The following is a 22,358-nucleotide window of genomic DNA, read 5'->3' as shown; positions in this document are numbered from 1 at the left end:
GTGGGGTCGACAGCTCCATAACTCCCCTACACACACACACACACACCCCTGTCCTGCAGCAGCCTGTTCAAACTGGATCCCACACACTCCCACACCATCAGCCCCTTTACCCAGCTCTGGTTACTTGTTACATTCAGAAGAAGAACATACATTTAAAGAAGAGACATGGCACTGAGATCAGTTACGGCTCCCATCTGTGCTCAACCGAGTAAAAAAAAAACAGCCTTCACTCTTCAGTCACTCACTGATGGCTCAGGAAACCTCACACAGATTCTCCTAGAATTCCCCAAGAGAGACAGTCTGAGAAGAAACGGAGAAACGGAGACACGTCTGTCCAGACGTACAGCATCAGAACTGAGCGGGTTCTGAGCGCTGGTGAGAAATGCTGGAGCTGTCTGTAGTTCAGATGCAGACAAATAGGAATGTTATTATCTCAGCATTGGGCTCAGCATGAGAGATCACTGAGATCTCCACTAATGCTCAAGAAGGGACACAGGGAGATTCCTGGGCTTTTTCTCTCAGGAGAAACATCTGAGCATCAGGATCCAGCTAAACTCTCCAGCAGCTCTCCAAATGATGTGGGTTTTGTTCAGTGGTTATTATCTACAGTGATATATTCTAGAGAATCTGAGATAATAAGGAGACACTACAGCATATAGATAGATAGATAGATAGATAGATAGATAGATAGATAGATAGATAGATAGAGAGAAAGAGAGAGAGAGAAATAGAGATATAAATGGATTTGGCACCAAGTGCAACTGCTGTGAGGAGTGTGGTGTGTTCTCCCTGTGTCTGCGTGGGTTTCCTCCGGGTGACTGTCTGTGAGGAGTGTGGTGTGTTCTCCCTGTGTCTGCGTGGGTTTCCTCCGGGTGACTGTCTGTGAGGAGTGTGGTGTGTTCTCCCTGTGTCCGCGTGGGTTTCCTCCCACAGTCCAAAAACACATGTTGGTAGGTGGATTAGCGACTCCAAAGTGTCCGTAGGTCCGTGTGTGTCGCCCTGTGAAGGACTGGCGCCCCCTCCAGGGTTTGTTCCCGCCTTGCAGCCAGTGATTCTGGGTAGGCTCCGGATCCACCGCGACCCTGAACTGGATAAGTGTTACAGACAGTGGATGAATGTGTTTCTGCTACATTTTCATTAGTGATCTGTCTGTTCGTTTGTTTTAGTGACTTTTATTTTTATTTTTACATTTCATAGGTTATTAATAATTTAAGCACGTTTTAATCTGTTTTAGAGCTCAGTTTGGCAGCTCAGAAAGAAGAGTGACAAAAATGACACATAGCTTGTATACTCAGTATACTTTAAATGTAACTTAATATAATTTAAATTGCACATAAATACTGATATAGTACAAATGGGTGGTTCCAAAAGGAAATAAATACATCATTTCATCGGCACAATTTAAGTATATATATTTTCTCAAGGGTAGAATAGAAATAAACATAAAATATAAAGAACAGAAGGAAAATAACAAATAAATGGTGAAAAAGAAGTGAAAAAGCAAAAGCAGTATTCACTCGACAGAGTCTGTGAAGAACTGGGTCACGGTCATTTAAGCGTTAACTCAACCCCGAAGTCTGGACACCACTGTTTTAAAGTGTAACCCTGTGTTTCCCACCTGTTTTAAGGTAACTCAAGTTTCCTCCGCTCTGATTGGCAGGTGCTCGCATTTAAATACTTTGATTGGGCAGAACCACCAGCCAATCACAGCAAAATGGGCGGGGCCTTTGACGGAAAGCGGGTGGACGATCCAGCCTGCGTGTGGAGGCGTGTCTGAGTAGCTCAGGAGAGGAGTGTGGTGTTTGGAAGTTGGAGGAGAAAGGACCAGACCTTAGAAACATGTCCAGACTTTTAAACACAGTTAACACGAGGTTAAGGAGAGAGCTGAGCTTCTGGGGGAGACTGGGGAAGGCCACAGAGAGGACAGTGAGCTTCACAGTCCAGAGGAACACACAGGAGAGGTGAGGACAACACAGAGGCTATGGGAGTGAAGCTTGAGCTTGTCTTTGTTTGTCAGCTGCTCTTTATGCAAACATCTCTATGTCCAGGATTTTTAGAAATGTATCTACATGCACGTCCAAAAACAACTACCTGTGTACAACTTTTAAAGGGTGTATTGCATTACTCCAGGTCTTAACTGCTCCTTGGTGTATTTACACATCTCTGTCTGGGTCAGCGCCTAATTTGCATTGTTAACTGATAAAGCATCTTCTGAAGTGCAGGATCTCTGTGCTATCGTCACATGCTGCGTTGCAGAACAGCAGCTCCTCAACGTCTGATTGATTTATTGATGAATTAATAAGCTGAAGTATCTATATAAGGACTTATAACGACTTCCACAAACCTGATGACGGTTTGAGATGACCAATCAATATGAAATAATTAAAGGTCACTGACCTCTGTCACGCATTTTCTCTAATGATTCTTCTTCACATAATAAAACAGTCATTATACTGACACCCAGTGTCCTGGTTGTGTTAGGAATTCTAGACCAAACGAGTTTTAAACATGGCCACCTGTCTGTGTGATAGATAGATAGATTGATTGATTCAAATTCATAATTAGCATAATGCTAAGACAGGTGCAATAAACATGAATGTAGGAATATAAATTATAATATTATATTTTATAATATTTTATAATATAATTATAAAATATAAATGTGAATATGTCAAGCCAATATATATAAAGTAGAAATATATTTTGCATAACATTCATTCATTCATTGTCTGTAACCCTTATCCAATTCAGGGTTGTGGTGGGTCCGGAGTCTACCCAGAATCACTGGGCACAAGGCAGGAACACACCCTGGAGGGGGTGCCACTCCTTCACAGGGTGACACACACACACACACACACACACACACACTTTTTGAGTTGCCAATCCACCTACCAACGTGTGTTTTTTTTGGAACATGGGAGGAAACCTGAGCACCCGGAGGAAACCCACGCAGACACAGGGAGAACACACCACACTCCTCACAGACAGTCACCCGGAGGAAACCCACGCAGACACAGGGAGAACACACCACACTCCTCACAGACAGTCACCCGGAGGAAACCCCCGCAGACACAGGGAGAACACACCACACTCCTCACAGACAGTCACCCGGAGGAAACCCCCGCAGACACAGGGAGAACACACCACACTCCTCACAGACAGTCACCCGGAGGAAACCCACGCAGACACAGGGAGAACACACCACACTCCTCACAGACAGTCACCCGGAGTGGGACTCGAACTCACAACCTCCAGGACCCTGGAACTGTGTGACTGCGACACTAAACTATAAATATATTATAAATAATGTGAATAATGAGACATTATACATATGTAAATGATGAGCATAGCCTTTAACTTCACAGGGAGCGGTCATTCAAATTTACAGTCCACGGGGAGCCAGACCCACCCACTCGTCTGTGAGACTTTTATTAAGACATGGACACAGTTTGAGGGCTTTTTCGCTGATACCTTTAAAGCAAAACTCTAAAACCCACCACGTCTTTGCCGATCAACTGCATCTGAGGTCAGCAGTAAACAATGCTAATTTGATTTGCTACCAAACTATTCCTTTAATGAAGCTGCCAGCAGGTTCCTGGGAGGTTTGCAGGATTGTGATGGCAAGGCTGTAAGTATGTGCATGGTAATGAACAATTGTGAGACCTTGACAGTCAGTGACAGTGATTGGACGAGAGCTTGAGTTGAGCATTTACTTTTAGCCAAACTATTCCTTTAAATGAATACTCAGTGAAGATGTAGCAAACTGTGCATCTCATATTTGAGTGTCAAATTCTTTATAGTACGTGAACGAACCAGTATATGTTCCACAGAGCGGGTAGCACACACGGTGGTGGCCATGTTTAAAACATGTTGGGTCTAGAATGCCTGACACAAGGTGTCACACTAGGTGTCAGTATAATGACTGTTTTATTATGTGAAGAAGAATCATTAGAGAAAATGCGTGAGGGCACCTTTAAGCATGGTCCGGCGTTGCTGTGGTCAGGGAAATGTGTCATTGTGGCAGAGGTCAGTGACCTTTTAATTATTTAATATTGATTGGTCATCTCAAACCATCATCAGATTTATGGAAGCCGTTATAAGTCCTTATATAGGTACTTCAGCTTATTAATTCATCAATAAATCAATCAAACGTTGAGGAGCTTTTGTTCTGCAACACAATAGCACAGAGATCCTGCACTTCAGAAGACCCAGTGTTTCAAATAAGATGCAATGCACCTTAAAAAACTCATTATTCACCTACCGTAGGTAGCCAATGGTTGAAATGGTTGTACACACCTTGGACAGGACAACAGTCCATCACAGGGCATCACACACTTACCCAGTCACTCACTCACACACACACACACCTGTGGAGAGTTTCACACACACAGTCACTCACACACAATGATTATCCATTTGTGAGTGTTCTGGATCTCTCTCTCTTTCTCTCTGTATATATATATATTTATATTTTTCTTTATCTCTTCTATCTTCTATCATCTTCCCTTCTCTCTCTCTCTCTCTCTCTCTCTCTCTCAGGGATGGAGGTGTGGGAGTGCTGAGAAAGAGGCTGAAGGACTCTGCTGAGACGCTGATAATCGGAGGAGGATGTGTGGGTGTGAGTTTGGCGTATCATTTGGCCAAAGCGGGTCAGAAGGACGTGGTTCTTCTGGAGAAGTCAGAACTGACGGCTGGATCCACATGGCACGCTGTAGGTTTAACGCAGAGACTTAAAGATCCTCATTCTTAAAGAGCTAGATTGAAATAACTTGTGCATTGTTCACGCTGCAGGATGTGAACAGATCTGATGTCTTTCTTAACACTGCTCTTCGGATTGCGTTTCGTCTGCTCTGCTCTGCTCTGCTCAAAGGAAGAATGGGCTGTGAGCTGTCTGTCTGATCAAGGCCTTATGGAATGAAATCAGGCCTTTTCCTATTGGATTAAAAGCACCATCAAAACAGATCTACAAATGGCACAAAGGCAACAGTGCAGTTCACATGTCTTTAGGTTGTTGTCTCATCCAGAGCGACAGTTTACAAATATAAACACTGCATGTGGTAATAAGTCACTCAGGTGGTTTGATTCAACTTAATATTTTCAAGATCAAAATCTCTATTTTACATACATTCACGTGTTAAACACTTTAAGACAACGTCTGCACTACTTCAGTTCTACAGTGCGTGAAGATGTAAATCCTTATTGAATTTCACTTAGATAAAACTGACCAGTTGTTTTTGCATGTTTTGCATGAACAGGTGAGAGTGTCAGGGTTAACCAGTGAGGGAGAGAGAGAGAGAGGAGGGTGCTAGGGGAGGATTCAAAGAGAGAGAGAGAGAGTGAAAGTTTGACCCAGTTATTACTTCTTGGAAAACATTCCTCTCCCCTTCTGTGGACAGAAACTCTACCCTCGGAGCAGAAAACACCCACTGTTGTGTTACGCAATCTGACGGCAGGTTTATTGGCTGGTTAAATGTTTGCATCTATATTTCACAATTGGTGCCGTTCCTGTGAGTTTAGTGCAATTTCATTTCTTTGACCGTGATCATAGCCCAGCCTTGATTCACCAGCTTCTTAATCAGATTCACCCTTCCGCCCGGTAGGCACCAAAATGTGGCTGCTGCACCATCTGTGATGGACTGAAGGCACCAAAATGGAACATTTTCCAACATTTAATGTGGAAATCTTAATAATTTCAGCCATGTTTTAAGTTGTTACTCTGTCAAATCAAGTCTTGCAGTCTATGGTTGACCTGAAGTCACACTCTTCACCAGAGTCTGACCAAACAGCTACAGCTCTAATATGATCTTACAGGCGTTAGGACCCACTGGTCTTCTTTTGTTTCTAGTAGCAGTAATAGTAGTAGTAGTAGTAGTAGTAGTCGCACTACTAGTAGTAGTAGTAGTAGCAGTAATAGTAGCAATAGTAGTAGCAGCAGTAGTAGTAGCATTAGTCGCAATAGTAGTAGTAGTAGCAGTAGTAGTAGTAGTCACTATAGTAGTAGTAGTAGCAATAGTCGCAATAGTAGTAGTAGTAGTAGCAATAGCAGTAGTAACAATAGTAGTAGTAGTAGTTGCAATGGTAATAGTAGCAGTAGTAGTAGCAGTAGTAGCATTAGTCGCAATAGTAGTAGTAGCAGTAGCAGTAGTAGGAGTAGCAGTAGTAGGAGTAGCAGTAGTAGGAGTAGTAGTAGTAGCAATAGTAGTAGTAGCAATAGTAGTAGTAGTAGTAGTAGCATTAGTCACAATAACAATAAGCAACAGCAGTAGTAGCAATAGCAGTAGTAGTATTAGTCGCAATGGCAATAGTAGTAATAGTAGTAGTAGCAGTAGTAGTAGTAGTAGCAATAGTAGCAGTAATAGTTGTAGTAGTAGCATTAATCATTAGTCGCAATAGTAGCAGTAGCAATAGTAGTAGTAGCAATAGCAGCAGTAGTAGTAGCAATAGCAGTAGTAGCAATAGCAGTAGTAGTGGTATTAGCAATAGCAATAGCAGTAGTAGCAATAGCAGTAGTAGCAATAGTAGTAGTAGTAGTAGCAGTAGTAGCAATAGCAGTAGTAACAATAGTAGTAGTAGTAGTAGTTGCAATGGTAGTAGTAGCAGTAATAGTAGCAGTAGTAGTAGCAGTAGTAGCATTAATCGCAATAGTAGTAGTAGGAGTAGCAGTAGTAGGAGTAGCAGTAGTAGGAGTAGTAGTAGTAGCAATAGTAGTAGTAGCAATAGTAGTAGTAGCAATAGCAGCAGTAGTAGTAGCAATAGCAGTAGTAGTGGTATTAGCAATAGCAGTAGTAGTGGTATTAGCAATAGCAGTAGTAGCAATAGCAATAGTAGTGGTATTAGCAATAGTAGCAATAGCAGTAGTAGCAGCAATAGTAGCAGCAATTGCAGTAGCAGTAGTAGTAGTAGCAATAGCAGTAGTAGTAGTAATAGTAGCAGTAATAGTAGCAGTAGTACCAGTAGTAGCAATAGTAGTAGCAGTAGTAGTAGTAGCATTAGTCGCAATAGTAGTAGTAGCACTAATAGCAGTAGCAATAGTAGTAGTAGTAGTAGTAGCAGCATTAGTCGCAATAGTAGTAGTAGCAATAGTAGTAGTAATAGCAGTAATAGTAGCAGTAGTAGTAGTAGCATTAGTCGCAATAGTAGTAGTAGTAGCAATAGTAGTAGTAGTAGTAGAAGCATTAGTCGCAGTAGTAGTAGTAGTAGCATTAGTTGCAATAGTAATAGTAGCAGTAGCAGTAGTATTAGCAATAGTAGTAGTAGCAGTAATAGTAGTAGTAGTAGTAGCAATAGTAGTAGCAGTTGTAGTAGTAGTAGCAGTAGTATTAGTAGTAGCAGTATCATTAGTTGCAATAGTAATAGTAATAGTAGTAGTAGCAGTAGTAGTAGCAGTAATATTAGTAGTAGCAGTAGTAGCATTAGTAGTAGTGGTAGTAGTAGTAGTAGCAGTAGTAATAGCATTAGTCGCAATAGTAGTAGTAGTAGCAATAGTAGCAATAGCAGTAGTACTAGTAGTAGTAGCAGTAATAGTAGTAGCAGTAGCAGCAGCAGAAGTAGTAGCAGTAGTAGTAGCAATAGTAGCAGTAATAGTAGTAGTAGCAGTAGTAGCAATAGTAGTAGCAGTAGTAGTAGTAGTAGCAGAAGTAGTAGTAGCATTAGTCGTAGCAGTAGTAGTAGCATTAGTCGCAATAGTAGTAGTAGTAGTAGCAATAGCAGTAGTACTAATAGTAGTAGTAGTAGTAGTAGTAGTAGCAATAGTAGCAGTAGCAGCAGCAGAAGTAGTAGTAGTAGTAGCAGTAGCAACAGTAGTAGTAGTAGCAGTAGTAGCAATAGTAGTAGTAGCAGCAGCATTCATCAGCAAATTAGGTCAGTAATGTTGTAGAAAGTTTAAGCATGGCCCCTGTTGTTTTTAATTGTGATTTAATTGTTCCATCATGAGAACAGTTGCTGCTAATTCCATCCAGGATATTAACGATAGGGTGGGTAGGGTCTATAATAATACTGTAATCATAAAGTTGATGATGATGTTGTTGTTGTTGATTCCCTCCCCAGGCTGGCCTGACCACGTACTATCACCCAGGCATCAACCTGAAGAAGATTCACTACCATAGCATTAAGCTTTATGAGCAACTCGAGGCTGAGACCGGTCAGGTAATACATTCAGGAGTTAATATGAATTATACTGTGTCTCTGTTCAGTTAATTGAGGTTTATAGTACAATTGTGTGATGACTCACCTTTATTCACAAGTCAAGAAAGTGTTTTGGGAAGAGACTGACTGTGAATCTGAACTATAGTGTAAGAAGATTCCTTTCTGCTGATCAGCTGTTAGATGTTAGAAATGGAATAGTGAAGGCAGGAAATTACTGAAGGACTATAAACAGTACATAGTACCGTGTGCAGTTTGTATAAAATGATATAAAATGACAATAAATAAAATTGTCTGGATGTGTTAAATCAACAGCACGCTTGATTTAAGTATTTATTAACTGGTAAAACTAGCTAAAGGATGATAACTTCAAATACTATTGGACTGTCAGAAGGAGAGATGTGGAAAGGGTTAAACCCACACATTCACACACACAATACCACGCTTAATGGAATAATGTTATTGGATTTTATTCTAATATTAGGGCTTTTTTTGGAGAAAATAAACATTTACTGCTCAAATAACTTTTTAATAACAGTTTTCTCTGGTTTCTAAATAGAATATAAATATTTGCCCGGAGCAGATAAAAATACTGGTGTTTTTTTATTCATGTCCTTTCTTTTAGTGCTAATTATTTATTCATTCATTGATTCATTCATTCATTGTCTGTAACCGCTTATCCAGTTCTGGGTCATGGAATAAACCCACGCGGACACAGGGACAACACACCACACTCCTCACAGACAGTCACCTGGAGGAAACCCACGCAGACACAGGGAGAACACACCACACTCCTCACAGACAGTCACCCGGAGGAAACCCACGCAGACACAGGGAGAACACACCACACTCCTCACAGACAGTAACCCGGAGGAAACCCACACAGACACAGGGAGAACACACCACACTCCTCACAGACAGTCACCCGGAGGAAACCCCCGCAGACACAGGGAGAACACACCACACTCCTCACAGACAGTCACCCGGAGGAAACCCACACAGACACAGGGAGAACACACCACACTCCTCACAGACAGTCACCCGGAGGAAACCCACGCGGACACAGGGAGAACACACCACACTCCTCACAGACAGTCACCCGGAGGAAACCCACGCGGACACAGAGAGAACACACCACACTCCTCACAGACAGTCACCCGGAGGAAACCCACGCGGACACAGAGAGAACACACCACACTCCTCACAGACAGTCACACCACACTCCTCACAGACAGTCACCCGGACCATGTCCCTGGAGCTGTGTGCCACCAGTTGCCACCGTGCCGATCTTAGTTCTAGCTTAATTGTAGAAAACTTGTTATAGAAGTGTTGATATGTTTTGATATGCTTCCACCTGAACCTAAAGTGTCTCACAAGGTAAGGTCTGAATCTAAATGTCAATGTTGTTGATACAGGCGGTGGGCTTCCACCAGCCGGGCAGTGTGAGGATCGCCTCAACTCCGGCCAGAGTGGACGAGATGAAGTACCAGATGACCCGCACTCACTGGCACCCGACACAACAGTTCCTCATCGGACCAGAGACAGTCCACCAGCTCTTCCCCCTGCTCAACATAGACAAGGTCAGATCCAGGATAGAGCCTTAAAACACTCACTCACATGTGAAAAGAGGTCACTATGGTGGTACCATCAAGTGCACATTTCAGCACTAGTTGGTCAGGGAACATAATTGGACCATACTCTGTAACAATTGTAGATTTCAAAATCGTGTTGGTTTCATACGCTCTATTTCATCTCCGCTCCACCAAGGTGTTTATTTTTTCCAAATCCAGATCCCATTTTGCTCCAAGAAGAGGTGACAGTCAGTTGTAAAGGCGGCTTTAAGCAGAGAGAATTATTTTTAACCTTTGAGGACTGATTAACCCAGGCGCAGTCCTTCACTGTAAATGTTTTATAGGCTTGGCCTTGGCCAGGGAGGCGCACGTGTGTGTTTTCCCTGTGTGAACCTTTGCAGCGTTTATGTCAGAACCTGTGAAATAAGAGCTGTGAAATGAAATAACTTTTAAAAATCCTCCAAGCAGCTTTTGTGTTGTCCGAACCACTTCTGCAACTCCAAACTGTTGCCTTAAGAGAGAAAATCCAGCTGTTGGGCACATCCCAGTTCCAGGGGCAAACATATTAAAGTAAAGATTATAAATGACAGTGGAAATACAGGATTGATAAAAGGGCTCTTTGTTATTTCTGCTCATCACAGAGAGTGACACACTTCAATAATTTTGAAAAAAATTTGCTTTGTATTTGATGGGAAAGGGTTTCGAGCTGTTTTTACTTTGACTTGACTTCCTCATACACAGCCTGCTTTGGGATATCTACTAAAAAATTAATAACTTTTAATAATGCTTGTTGGCAGCACATTAAATAAATGAAGTGTGGTCTCTAACTTTTGCACAGTACAGGAAAATGAGTTTGTGTTTTATATGTTAACACTGCATCCCTCTCTCTGTCTCAGGTGCTGGCAGGGCTCTACACTCCTGGTGATGGCCACATTGACCCCTACTCTCTCACCATGGCTCTTGCTGCAGGAGCTCGTATGTTCGGTGCTCAGATCTACAGCCCCGCTCCTGTTACAGCTCTTTCTCCCACAGCCGACGGGAAGTGGGATGTCCAGACGCCTCATGGGACCATCCGGGCTAACCGCATCGTCAACACCGCAGGTCAGTTCAGACATATCAGCCATCAGAATTTTCAGTTCCACCTTAAATGGTTCTGCTGCTATACACTGGTTTCTAGGTTTTTTATAGAATTTTCAATTCCACCTTAAATGATTCTGCTGCTATACACTGGTTTCTAGGTTTTTTATAGAATTTTCAATTCCACCTTAAATGATTCTGCTGCTATACACTGGTTTCTAGGTTTTTTATAGAATTTTTTTATGTTAAATGCAATCCACACACGTCATTACTTTCCCAAACTAACATGAAAAATATGTTCCAAAATTAAAGGGAAAACTACTGTTACATTGTTTTCATGTTGCTTGGCCTCTTTATTGAAAAACAATGCATGCTGAATTTAAAAATATACAAAAATTACATGCTGAATTATTGTCGAAATTGAATACAGTCACCTCCAAAAACTGTATTGATTTACATCATGAGATACTTCAAAAATAAACGTCTCAATGCAATACACGTGATTTAATGATGATTTAATGTTGCTCTGTCTCTTACCAGAATAAATAATGTGTTGATTTCCATTTAAAGAATAAAATGCTGAATTCGTTTCAGAATTGAACTCAAACCACTGAAAAATACACCCCAACTGTACTGTATTCCACGGTGTGGCGCGGTGAACGTACATTTCAGCTGAGAGCAGTGCTCTATTCGTGCCACAATTGAAAAGCAATCACTGTCCAATCACAGTCCTCTACCGAAGTTGGGGTGTGGTTCTTCAAGGGTTCTAGACTGTGGAACATGGGTGCCAGTAGTATTTAGCGCAGACTGAATTGATGTTCATGTTCTTTTCTGACGTTATGACTGTATATTGTACCGATATCTGTACAGAACTCTTTCGTGTTTCTACCTGGTGATGGAAATTCAAATTTGTTTTTGTAAAGGCAGCAGCTCCTTGTGGCTTTGCTTAATCTTTACCTCATCAAAGAAATTTGCTGCTCTGAGCAATTACCCCAGACCTCCCTGGTTACAGCTTAGCCCTTAATCATTAATCTCTAGTGACAGGCCTGAGTGAGATTATGAATTCATACACTGAACGATCACTGGATTAGGAACAGCTACCTACTAGTCGATGGAGCTGAAACAATATACAGTGAGTGTAGATACAAGGTAGGTGTTCCTAATCCAGTGATAGTTCAGTATAATGACATACGCCCCATGGTTCATGTAACACATACACAGTCCAGGGTCAAACACGAAGTGACCGGAGAACAGGCTGCAGACACAGATGCAAACAAACAGACAAAGGTCAGTAAATGGAGGAACTGAAAAATCAACATTAACCCTGAGAGACCCCACTGCAGCCTGGATCATGCATTGATCAGCCATAACATTAGGACCGCCTGCTTTTTTCTGCATTCACTGTCCATTCTCTCTGCTCCACTGACCACACAGAAGCACTATGTAGATCTGTAGTTACACACTGTTGCTCTGCATACTTTATTATCTGCCATCCACCTTGTTACTCACTGGTCAGGAGGCCCACCGAGGTATGATTGCGGTGGTGGATCATGTTAGTGACACTGACATGATGGTGGTATGTTAGTGAGTGTTTTTAATAGAGTAATACAAATTAAATGCGCATGCTTTATACGTATGTTTTTAGTAGCTGACCCTGTTGGGCATTAACAGGTAAACCTGAGAGAAGGGCCACCTGATGTCAAACTGAAGTGGTGTGTTCTCTCTGTGTCTGCATGGGTTTTCTCCAGGTGACTGTCTGTGAGGAGTGTGTTGTGTTCTCCCTGTGTCTGCGTGGGTTTCCTCCGGGTGACTGTCTGTGAGGAGTGTGGTGTGTTCTCCCTGTGTCTGCATGGGTTTCCTCTGGGTGACTGTCTGTGAGGAGTGTGGTGTGTTCTCCCTGTGTCTGCATGGGTTTCCTCCGGGTGACTGTCTGTGAGGAGTGTGGTGTGTTCTCCCTGTGTCTGCATGGGTTTCCTCCGGGTGACTGTCTGTGAGGAGTGTGTTGTGTTCTCCCTGTGTCTGCGTGGGTTTCCTCCGGGTGACTGTCTGTGAGGAGTGTGGTGTGTTCTCCCTGTGTCTGCGTGGGTTTCCTCCTGGTGCTCCGGTTTCCTCCTGCGGTCCTAAAACACGTTGGTAGGTGGATTGGAGAATCAAAAGTGTCCTGTGAAGTACTGGCGCCCCCTCCAGGGTGTATTCCCACCTTGCGCCCAATGTTTCCAGGTAGGCTCTGGACCCACCGTGACCCTGAACTGGATAAGCGCTTACAGACAATGAATTAATTAATTAATCACTTATAGTGAGCATCTGAAACCCAGCCAACTACATAAAATGAAATAAGGAAGTCTTCTGTCATGTGCCTATGTCTGAAAACATGGGATAAAACCAGCTGTTCTGATTCTACTCTACTTCTGATGTCAAATACAGAGACTTTAGGATCGCTCCACCCCCTCATCTGAATCTGTCCAATCACAGAGCTGAGAGCGCAAAACAGACACAATGAGCGCAAAACGGCTAGAAACCAGAGCTTCTGCTCCTCGTTCCTCACTGCTATCTATGAGCAGTGTGATCACAGTTAGTGACAGTGCTCTCTGGAATCATAGTAAATTCCACCTTAAATCATCTGATACCATGAAAGTAATCACAGAGCCAAAATGCTACAAAATTAAACAGCTCAGGTTACAAATGAGTTTCTGTGGAAATTCATACAGTGAATAAAAACGTACAGACAAGTTAAACCACATTAAAAGCTGCAGATCTTCTGAATGTAAACAAAGGCGAGAGAACAGCAGTTCCCCAGAATCATTGACATTACCTTTAAAGACACCTCATTTAATTTAACACTAATACCAGATTTGAAAGTCAAGGGCATTATCAAGTCGTTTGTCTCATCTTTGCTGCTGTAACAGCCTCTACTCTTTAGGGAGGGTTTAAAACTAGAGGGCAGGGTATAGCTGTGAGGATTTGGTTGTATTCAGTCTTACCAGAACTTCAATGAAGACATGTTCAGGTGTTGGATGATTAGTTAAAACTCATTCAAAGATATTGGATGGAGCTCCTTCACTCCAGAGAACTTTCCTGGTCTGAAAGTCTTGATTATTATGTGGGGTATGAGGGTCATGGGGCTTTTGTCGGTGCTAACCCAATTCTGCTGTGGCATAACAAACTCCAGCCAAAGTTTTTTGCACACGTTCACATTCCTTTCCCTCTCTCGTTCAAGTCTTTTTTTTATGACACTCTGTAGAGAGTGGATGAGGTCAGGAGTGGCTTGGCTCTGCTGTTTCATAACCTCTGGCTCTCTGGATTCGTGCTGCCGCCTTCCTTCTCAGCCAATCAGCTCTCACCAGCAGCCAGTAGTGAACAGACATCGGCCAATAGCAGCTGCTCCCACACACCCTCCACATATTTTCTGCATGTTTTCCTTTCTTTACACTTTTCCCAGAAAAGAGCCGCACACAAGACTCAGCCGCCGGGATCTTTAACCCTTTCCTCTGCATGCTGGGTGCCTATCAGTTGCTTTTCCATGTTTTTTTTTTGTACTCTACTCTAGCCCTTGCACACTGCAGTGAGTACTGTAGCTTAATCAGTTCATTTCCAGTTTTGTCCTGCAGCTGAAACATAAAACGAGAGAAAACCCGGGGCCTGCCTCTCCTTCCGCCAATCACACGTCCCGTCAAACATCAAAGGTCAGGACCTCAGGAATGTCTGTTACATTGGGAAAGACAGATCTGGTTCAGCCTGAACCCCACTGACCCACAAAAACACCCTTTAGTCAACAAGCCGTCCCTCCTGCTGATATTAACCCTGTCCTCCCTCAGGTTCTGTGCTGATAGACACAGAGACGTCTGTAGCTCATTAAAGCTCCCAGAGCAGAGCTGAGACATGTGCACGTTCAAACGGGCCATACACCACTGGAGCTGGGTGTTCTCACTGTAGTTGGTTTCACGGAAGTGAACAATTGGAAATTCGGAAAAATGGCAGATAAGAATGGGACTTTTGAGGATCAGTGTGTTTTATTTATTTATTTATTTGTAGGTGCTTCATTTAGATCCTGTGTGTGTGTGTGTGTGTGTGTGTGCTCTTTACACACTCACTGTAGACCTCTCATCTCATCTAAATAGGATGTGTTAGAGCAGCTGCACATGAGCCTAAGGTCACTCTGCAATCATGTTTCTCCTGTAGGGCTTTAAGACCTCCAAGTGTTGTGTGTGTGTCTGTGTGCGCTGTGGAGCAGTGAAACTGTGTTTACCTTCCATTACCTTTGGGATTAGCCCCCCCTTAAACACCCCACTAATGCCTTGAAAATAACACCTCCACCTCCACACTTCAAATTACGTAAATAAAATAAAATGAAGATACAAGGTTTTGCTCCAGCCACCATTTAACATCCAGCTTTTTTTCTGAAATTCTACAAGATTTTGTTCCCTGTTTGCTGCTCCAGCCTAAGCTTAAGGCTTCAGACTAGATGCTGAAACATTGCTGGGAGGATTTGATGGCATTCAGCCATGGGAACATTAGTGAGGTCAGGGACTTGGTCCATGTTTAAGTTAGTTTGGATGTGTATGTAAGTGGACGTCAGAGACATACCTCTCTCTCTCTTTCTCTCTCTCTCTCTCTCTCTTTCTTTCTTTTTCTTTCTCTCTCTCTCTTTCTTTCTTTTTCTTTCTCTCTCTTTCTTTCTTTCTTTTTCTTTCTCTCTCTCTCTCCTCTCTCTCTTTCTTTCTTTCTTTTTCTTTCTCTCTCTCTCTCTCGCTTTCTTTCTTTCTCTCTCTCTCTTTCTCTCTCTCTCTCTCTCTTTTTCTCTCTTTCTTTCTCTCTCTCTTTCTTTCTCTCTCTCTCTCTCTAGCTCTCTCTCTCTCTCTCTCTCTCTCTCTCTGTGTGGAGTACAGAGGCATACAGAGCCCCTCAGTGCGGAGGTTGAAGCAGGTCATAGTGTTATATAACCTTAATATTGTAGCCCTAATTCAGCTAGATCTGAACTATATGTGTTCCTTTAGACTTTAATCTGGTCTGCTTTTAGTCTTCTGCCAAACACAACACATGCCTTCTCTAAACTTATTTCTCCCTCATTTCTACACAGAGCAGATCATTGTCCAATATCCCCCACACTTCTCTGGATGAAGGAGCACAGGTTTTATTACTAATAATGTTACACAAATCTCTGTGGAAGTTAAATTTCTTTTGTTTAAGCAGTTGACATCCGCAGGTTGTTGTTTGTTCTTTTTTTGCTGGACCCCTGAGCAGGGCAATTTACAAGAGGCTTTTGCTGTTTGAGCCTGACTCTAACTCCAGGGTTAGCTTTCAGAGAGCACAAGGCATGACTCATTCTCATGAACTGATTCTTTGCATAGTGTTAGTTGAATTCATTCATTCATTATCTGTAACCCTTATCCAGTTCAGGGTCACGGTGGGTGCAGTGCCTACCTGGAATCATTGGGCGCAAGGCGGGAATACACCCTGGAGGGGGCGCCAGTCCTTCACAGGGCAACACACACACACACACACACACTCTCATGCCTACGGACACTTTTGAGTCACCAATCCACCCACCAACGTGTATTTTTGGACTGTAGGAGGAAACCGGAGCACCCGGAGGAACCCACGCAGACACAGGTAGAACACACCACACTTCTCACAGACAGTCACCCGGAGGAAACCCACGCAGACACAGGGAGAACACACCACACTCCTCACAGACAGTCACCCGGAGGAAACCCATGCAGACACAGGGAGAACACACCACACTCCTCACAGACAGTCACCCGGAGGAAACCCACGCAGACACAGAGAGAACACACCACACTCCTCACAGACAGTCACCCGGAGGAAACCCACGCAGACACAGGGAGAACACACCACACTCCTCACAGACAGTCACCCGGAGGAAACCCACGCAGACACAGAGAGAACACACCACACTCCTCACAGACAGTCACCCAGAGCGGAACTCAAATCCGCAACTTCCAGGACCCTAGAGCAGTGTGACTGTGACACTTCCTGCTACGTCACCATGCCGCCCTCATTCATTCATTTCTTCAGCTTCAACTTTTCTGGGAAGGCTTTACACCATTGGAACATTGCTAGGATGATTTGATGGCATTCAGCCACATAAATTACTGGGGTTGTATGATTAATTCTGGACCATATACTACTTCAACTCATCCCAAAGCTGTTTGATGAGGCTCTATCACTTCAGAGAATACAGTTCCACTGCTTTATGTCTTCCTAACCCATGCTCGGCACTGAGGATTTCCACTTAGGCTCATGTGTAGCTGCTCTAGCACATTTTATTTCTATAGACCAAGCCCTTATTATAGAGATTATACAAGGAGTAGGAGATTTGACCCTCATTGTTCCCAGTGGGTTCCCCCTGAAGTAGAGGAGTTTACTCCTTCTTGCTCTCGTGGGAGGCGGTCGCATTTTCTCCCTCTCCGCTCCTTATCTCTCCTGCTCGCGTCTCTGGTCTTGTCTTGTCTACCCGGGGTCTCTCTAACGCCGCTCTTCGAATTACAATTAGAAATGGAATTGATCAGCTGGTCTCTCAACGCTATTGACACCATCTTCTCAAGAAGAAGTTTGGGCACGGGGGAGCCCTCCTGTCCTGATGGAACGACGCTGGCTGGATATGCCATGGATGGATGGGAGAAGTGGCGCGTGGTATGTCCGGCGCCTCTCTCCATTGAGGACATAGAAGATGTATACCTATTTGGATTTATGATCATGGGATTTCTGCTGATTGGATTAGGTGGTGCCCTGGTTTATCGGAAAATTAGAAGAGTTGAGTCAGTTGTAAACAGCCCAAAGAAACTGACCAACATTATTGATGGGATGGGCAGAGCCGTTGGCGCACAGACTGGGACTGTGAGTAGAAGCTTGGATTCCATCAAGGAGCAACTAACGGCTTTGAACGCCAAGATCGATCGTCTGGAAGACCAGTGAAAAATTGGAACTTTGAATCAGAGGGACTATAGCAAAAAATTCAGCTCACATCTCTGATTCTAACAAGCTGAACTTTATCTGTTTTGGCTGCCCCTGCTATCAGTGGCCTTGGCTGCTGATAGTCTCAACTCCTCCAGAAGGAACGGTCGTCATGGAGATCTGCTGCACCTCCCTTGTCTGAGCTGGGGCTCAAGGACACGTGACCGCTACTACATCTGGACATTTTCACGAACTGATCCTGGTCCCCCCCCATTCCCCGTTGAACACGCCTCCTACTGCTTTTTGTCTACGTCACTGAAACTACATGTGTGTATTGCTTTGTGTGCTAAAGGTGTTGTTTTTTTTCAAGATCACACACTGTGCTTCTTAGGCACAGTTTGGGACCTTCATTTTTTTTACCACCACTTCCCCAATGTTAATCTAGCTGTTTCTTCTAACTATACGATGGCGCGGGTAACCTGCTGCGGTCGCGTCTGTTGCACACACCTAACCCCTGTTTATGTGAGTGTACAGACGGAAGCTAATTTCGCTACAATGTTGTACTTGTATAACTTTGTATGTGACAATAAAGATCTATCTATCTATCTATCTATCTATCTATCTACTCCTTATACATGTGTTTTGGACTGTGTATTAAGCTGTGGAGCAGTGGAACTGTGTTCTGTGGAGTGATGGTACTACTTCCAGTGCATTTGTGATAAGTTACAGTGGCATTTGTGATCCAGGACTAATCCTCCAACATCGAGCCCTAACATCCATCTATACTGATATTTCACAGCTTCTTCTCTAACTGTGATCTGATTCGCCGGCAGGATTCTGGGCTCGAGAGCTGGGGCAGATGATTGGCTTCGAGCACCCCACCATCCCCGTCCATCACCAGTACGTGGTCACAGCCACGGTTCCTGAGGTCAAAGCCTTGGAGAAGGAGCTGCCGGTCATCCGTGACCTGGAGGGGTCATACTACCTCAGACAGGAGAGAGACGGCCTGCTGTTCGGACCTTACGAGAGGGAGGAGAAGATGGTGCTGCAGGACTCCTGGGTCAGAGACGGGGTTCCTCCAGGTGCAGAAGGAAACCTTTATCACAGCCACTTATTTTGACGTGCAGTGTAAATATGTAAAGAGCATTTTTAAAAATTATCAGTGGAATGTCCATTTATGAGGTTAATTTAAGTAAATATTAAGCACTAATTAACTGCATATTTACTAAGGATTATGGCTTGTGTGTGTGTGTGTTTGTGTGTGTGTATGTGTTTGTGTGTGTGTGTGTGCCTATGCCATCGTTTTAAAAGGTTTTGGGAAGGAGCTGTTTGAATCTGATCTGGACCGAATCATGGAGCATGTGGAGATGGCGATGGACATGGTTCCCGTCCTCAAGCACGCAGACATCATCAACATTGTATCTGGACCAATCACATACACTCCAGACCTGCTGCCCATGGTCGGACCGCACCAGGGAGTCCGCAACTACTGGACAGCCATCGGCTTTGGGTAAACAGTCCATACACACTCTACACGGGGTGTATGATCCTAGGCAAGGCAAGGTTTTAATAGAGCAACTATCTTACACAATGGTAATTCAAATCCTTTACAGAGACAAGAGGGACAGTAACTTCATAAAGAATAAGAATTAAAAGCAATAAATGTAGTGAAGGGCGGCACTGTGGCGCAGCAGGTAGTGTCTCAGTCACACAGCTCCAGGGACCTGGGGCCAAGCCTGCAGTATGCGACTGACTGATATTGTTGTTATTGCAGGTATGGTATAATTCATGCTGGTGGTGTGGGGAAGTTCCTCAGCGATTGGATTGTGAGTGGTGAGCCCCCTTATGATCTGATTGAATGCGACCCCAACCGCTATGGGAAGTGGACCACTGTGCCATACTTGTGCGCCAAGGCCAGAGAGTCGTACGGCTTCAATAACGTTGGTAAGAAACCAACTGTTTACAACAAATGGGTTTGACAGCACAGTGATGCTCGGCCGCTGCGTGTGGGGAGTGGGGTGTTTCCTCCGGATGCTCCTGTTTCCTCCCGTAGTCCAAACACACATCAGGTGTGTGTGTGTGTTAGTGACTGGGTGAGTGTGTGAAACTGTTCAGAGGAGTGAGTGACTGGGTGAGTGTGTGTGAAACTGCCCAGAGGTGTGAGTGACTGGGTGAGTGTGTGAAACTGTCCAGAGGTGTGAGTGACTGGGTGAGTGATTGGGTGAGTGTGTGAAACTGCCCAGAGGTTTGAGTGACAGAGTGAGTGTGTGAAACTGTCCAGAGGTGTGAGTGACTGGGTGAGTGTGTGAAACTGTCCAGAGATATGAGTGACTGGGTGAGTGATTGGGAGAGTGTGTGAAACTGTCCAGAGGTTTGAGTGACAGAGTGAGTGTGTGAAACTGCCCAGAGGTGTGAGTGACTGTGTGAGTGTGTGAAACTGTCCAGAGGTTTGAGTGACTGGGTGAGTGTGTGAAACTGTCCAAAGGTGTGAGTGACTGGGTGAGTGTGTGAAACTGTCCAGAAGTGTGAGTGACTGGGTGAGTGTGTGAAACTGTCCAAAGGTGTGAGTGACTGGGTGAGTGTGTGAAACTGTCCAGAGGTTTGAGTGACTGGGTGAGTGTGTGAAACTGTCCAGAGATGTGAGTGACTGGGTGAGTGATTAGGTGAGTGTGTGAAACTGTCCAGAGGTGTGAGTGTGTGTGAAACTGTCCAGAGGTTTGAGTGAAAGAGTGAGTGTGTGAAACTGTTCAGAGGTGTGAGTGACTGGGTGAGTGATTGGGTGAGTGTGTGTGAAACTGCCCAGAGGTGTGAGTGACTGGGTGAGTGATTTGGTGAGTGTGTGTGAAACTGCCCAGAGGTGTGAGTGACTGGGTGAGTGTGTGAAACTGTCTAGAGGTTTGAGTGACAGAGTGAGTGTGTGAAAGTGTTCAGAGATGTGAGTGACTGGGTGAGTGATTGGGTGAGTGTGTGTGAAACTGCCCAGAGGTGTGAGTGACTGGGTGAGTGTGTGAAACTGTCCAGAGGTGTGAGTGACTGGGTGAGTGTGTGAAACTGTCCAGAGGTTTGAGTCACAGAGTGAGTGTGTGAAACTGTTCAGAGGTGTGAGTGACTGGGTGAGTGTGTGAAACTGTCCAGAGGTTTGAGTGACTGGGTGAGTGTGTGAAACTTTCCAGAGGTTTGAGTGACAGAGTGAGTGTGTGAAACTGTCCAGAGGTGTGAGTGACTGGGTGAGTGTGTGAAACTGTCCAGAGGTGTGAGTGACTGGGTGAGTGATTGGGTGAGTGTGTGTGAAACTGCCCAGAGGTTTGAGTGACAGAGTGAGTGTGTGAAACTGTCCAGAGGTGTGAGTGTGTGAAACTGTCCAGAGATGTGAGTGACTGGGTGAGTGATTGGGTGAGTGTGTGAAACTGCCCAGAGGTTTGAGTGACAGAGTGAGTGTGTGAAACTGTCCAGAGAGGTGAGTGACTGGGTGAGTGACTGGGTGGGTGATTGGGTGAGTGTGTGTTGAACTGCCCAGAGGTGTGAGTGACTAGGTGAGTGTGTGAAACTGTCCAGAGATGTGAGTGACTGGGTGAGTGATTGGGTGAGTGTGTGAAACTGCCCAGAGGTTTGAGTGACAGAGTGAGTGTGTAAAACTGTCCAGAGAGGTGAGTGACTGGGTGAGTGACTGGGTGAGTGACTGGGTGGGTGATTGGGTGAGTGTGTGTTAAACTGCCCAGAGGTGTGAGTGACAGGGTGAGTGTGTGAAACTGTCCAGAGGTGTGAGTGACTGGGTGAGTGTGTGAAACTGCCCAGAGGTGTGAGTGACTGGGTGAGTGTGTGAAACTGTCCAGAGATGTGAGTGACTGGGTGAGTGATTGGGTGAGTGTGTGAAACTGCCAGGACGTTTGAGTGACAGAGTTAGTGTGTGAAACTGTCCAGAGGTGTGAGTGTGTGTGAAACTGCCAGGAGGTTTGAGTGACAGAGTGAGTGTGTGAAACTGTCCAGAGGTGTGAGTGACAGGGTGAGTGTGTGAAACTGTCCAGAGGTTTGAGTGACAGAGTGAGTGTGTGAAACTGTCCAGAGGTTTGAGTGACAGAGTGAGTGTGTGAAACTGTCCAGAGGTGTGAGTGACTGGGTGAGTGTGTGAAACTGTCCAAAGGTGTGAGTGACTGGGTGAGTGTGTGAAACTGTCCAGAGGTTTGAGTGACTGGGTGAGTGTGTGAAACTGTCCAGAGGTTTGAGTGACAGAGTGAGTGTGTGAAACTGCCCAGAGGTTTGAGTGACAGAGTGAGTGTGTGAAACTGTCCAGAGGTGTGAGTGACAGGGTGAGTGTGTGAAACTGTCCAGAGGTTTGAGTGACAGAGTGAGTGTGTGAAACTGTCCAGAGGTGTGAGTGACAGGGTGAGTGTGTGAAACTGCCCAGAGGTGTGAGTGACTGGGTGAGTGTGTGAAACTGCCCAGAGGTGTGAGTGACTGTGTGAGTGTGTGAAACTGTCCAGAGGTTTGAGTGACAGAGTGAGTGTGTGAAACTGTCCAGAGGTGTGAGTGACTGGGTGAGTGTGTGAAACTGTCCAAAGGTGTGAGTGACTGGGTGAGTGTGTGAAACTGTCCAGAGGTTTGAGTGACTGGGTGAGTGTGTGAAACTGTCCAGAGATGTGAGTGACTGGGTGA

The 22,358-nt window shown here is 44.5% G+C and overlaps 1 protein-coding gene across 1 annotated transcript in view; it reads left to right on the top strand.

Annotated features, from left to right (window-relative positions):
* Positions 1-1,791: 1,791 nt before the first annotated feature.
* dmgdh (dimethylglycine dehydrogenase) overlaps positions 1,792-22,358 on the top strand; it is a 33,583-nt gene continuing 13,016 nt past the window's right edge. The window contains exons 1-8 of the mRNA XM_066646680.1: positions 1,792-1,961; positions 4,540-4,711; positions 8,047-8,145; positions 9,558-9,722; positions 10,610-10,814; positions 18,539-18,787; positions 19,017-19,215; positions 19,480-19,649. Of these exons, the coding sequence (XP_066502777.1) occupies positions 1,840-1,961; positions 4,540-4,711; positions 8,047-8,145; positions 9,558-9,722; positions 10,610-10,814; positions 18,539-18,787; positions 19,017-19,215; positions 19,480-19,649 (1,381 nt within the window). The 5' untranslated portion in view covers positions 1,792-1,839. The remainder of the gene's footprint in view (positions 1,962-4,539; positions 4,712-8,046; positions 8,146-9,557; positions 9,723-10,609; positions 10,815-18,538; positions 18,788-19,016; positions 19,216-19,479; positions 19,650-22,358) is intronic.

The sequence above is a fragment of the Hoplias malabaricus genome, chromosome 15 (genome assembly GCF_029633855.1).
Source record: "Hoplias malabaricus isolate fHopMal1 chromosome 15, fHopMal1.hap1, whole genome shotgun sequence".
Taxonomy (NCBI): Eukaryota; Metazoa; Chordata; class Actinopteri; order Characiformes; family Erythrinidae; genus Hoplias; species Hoplias malabaricus.
The sequence above is the reverse complement of the archived record's forward strand: the minus strand, read 5'-3'. Positions and strand labels throughout refer to the sequence as shown.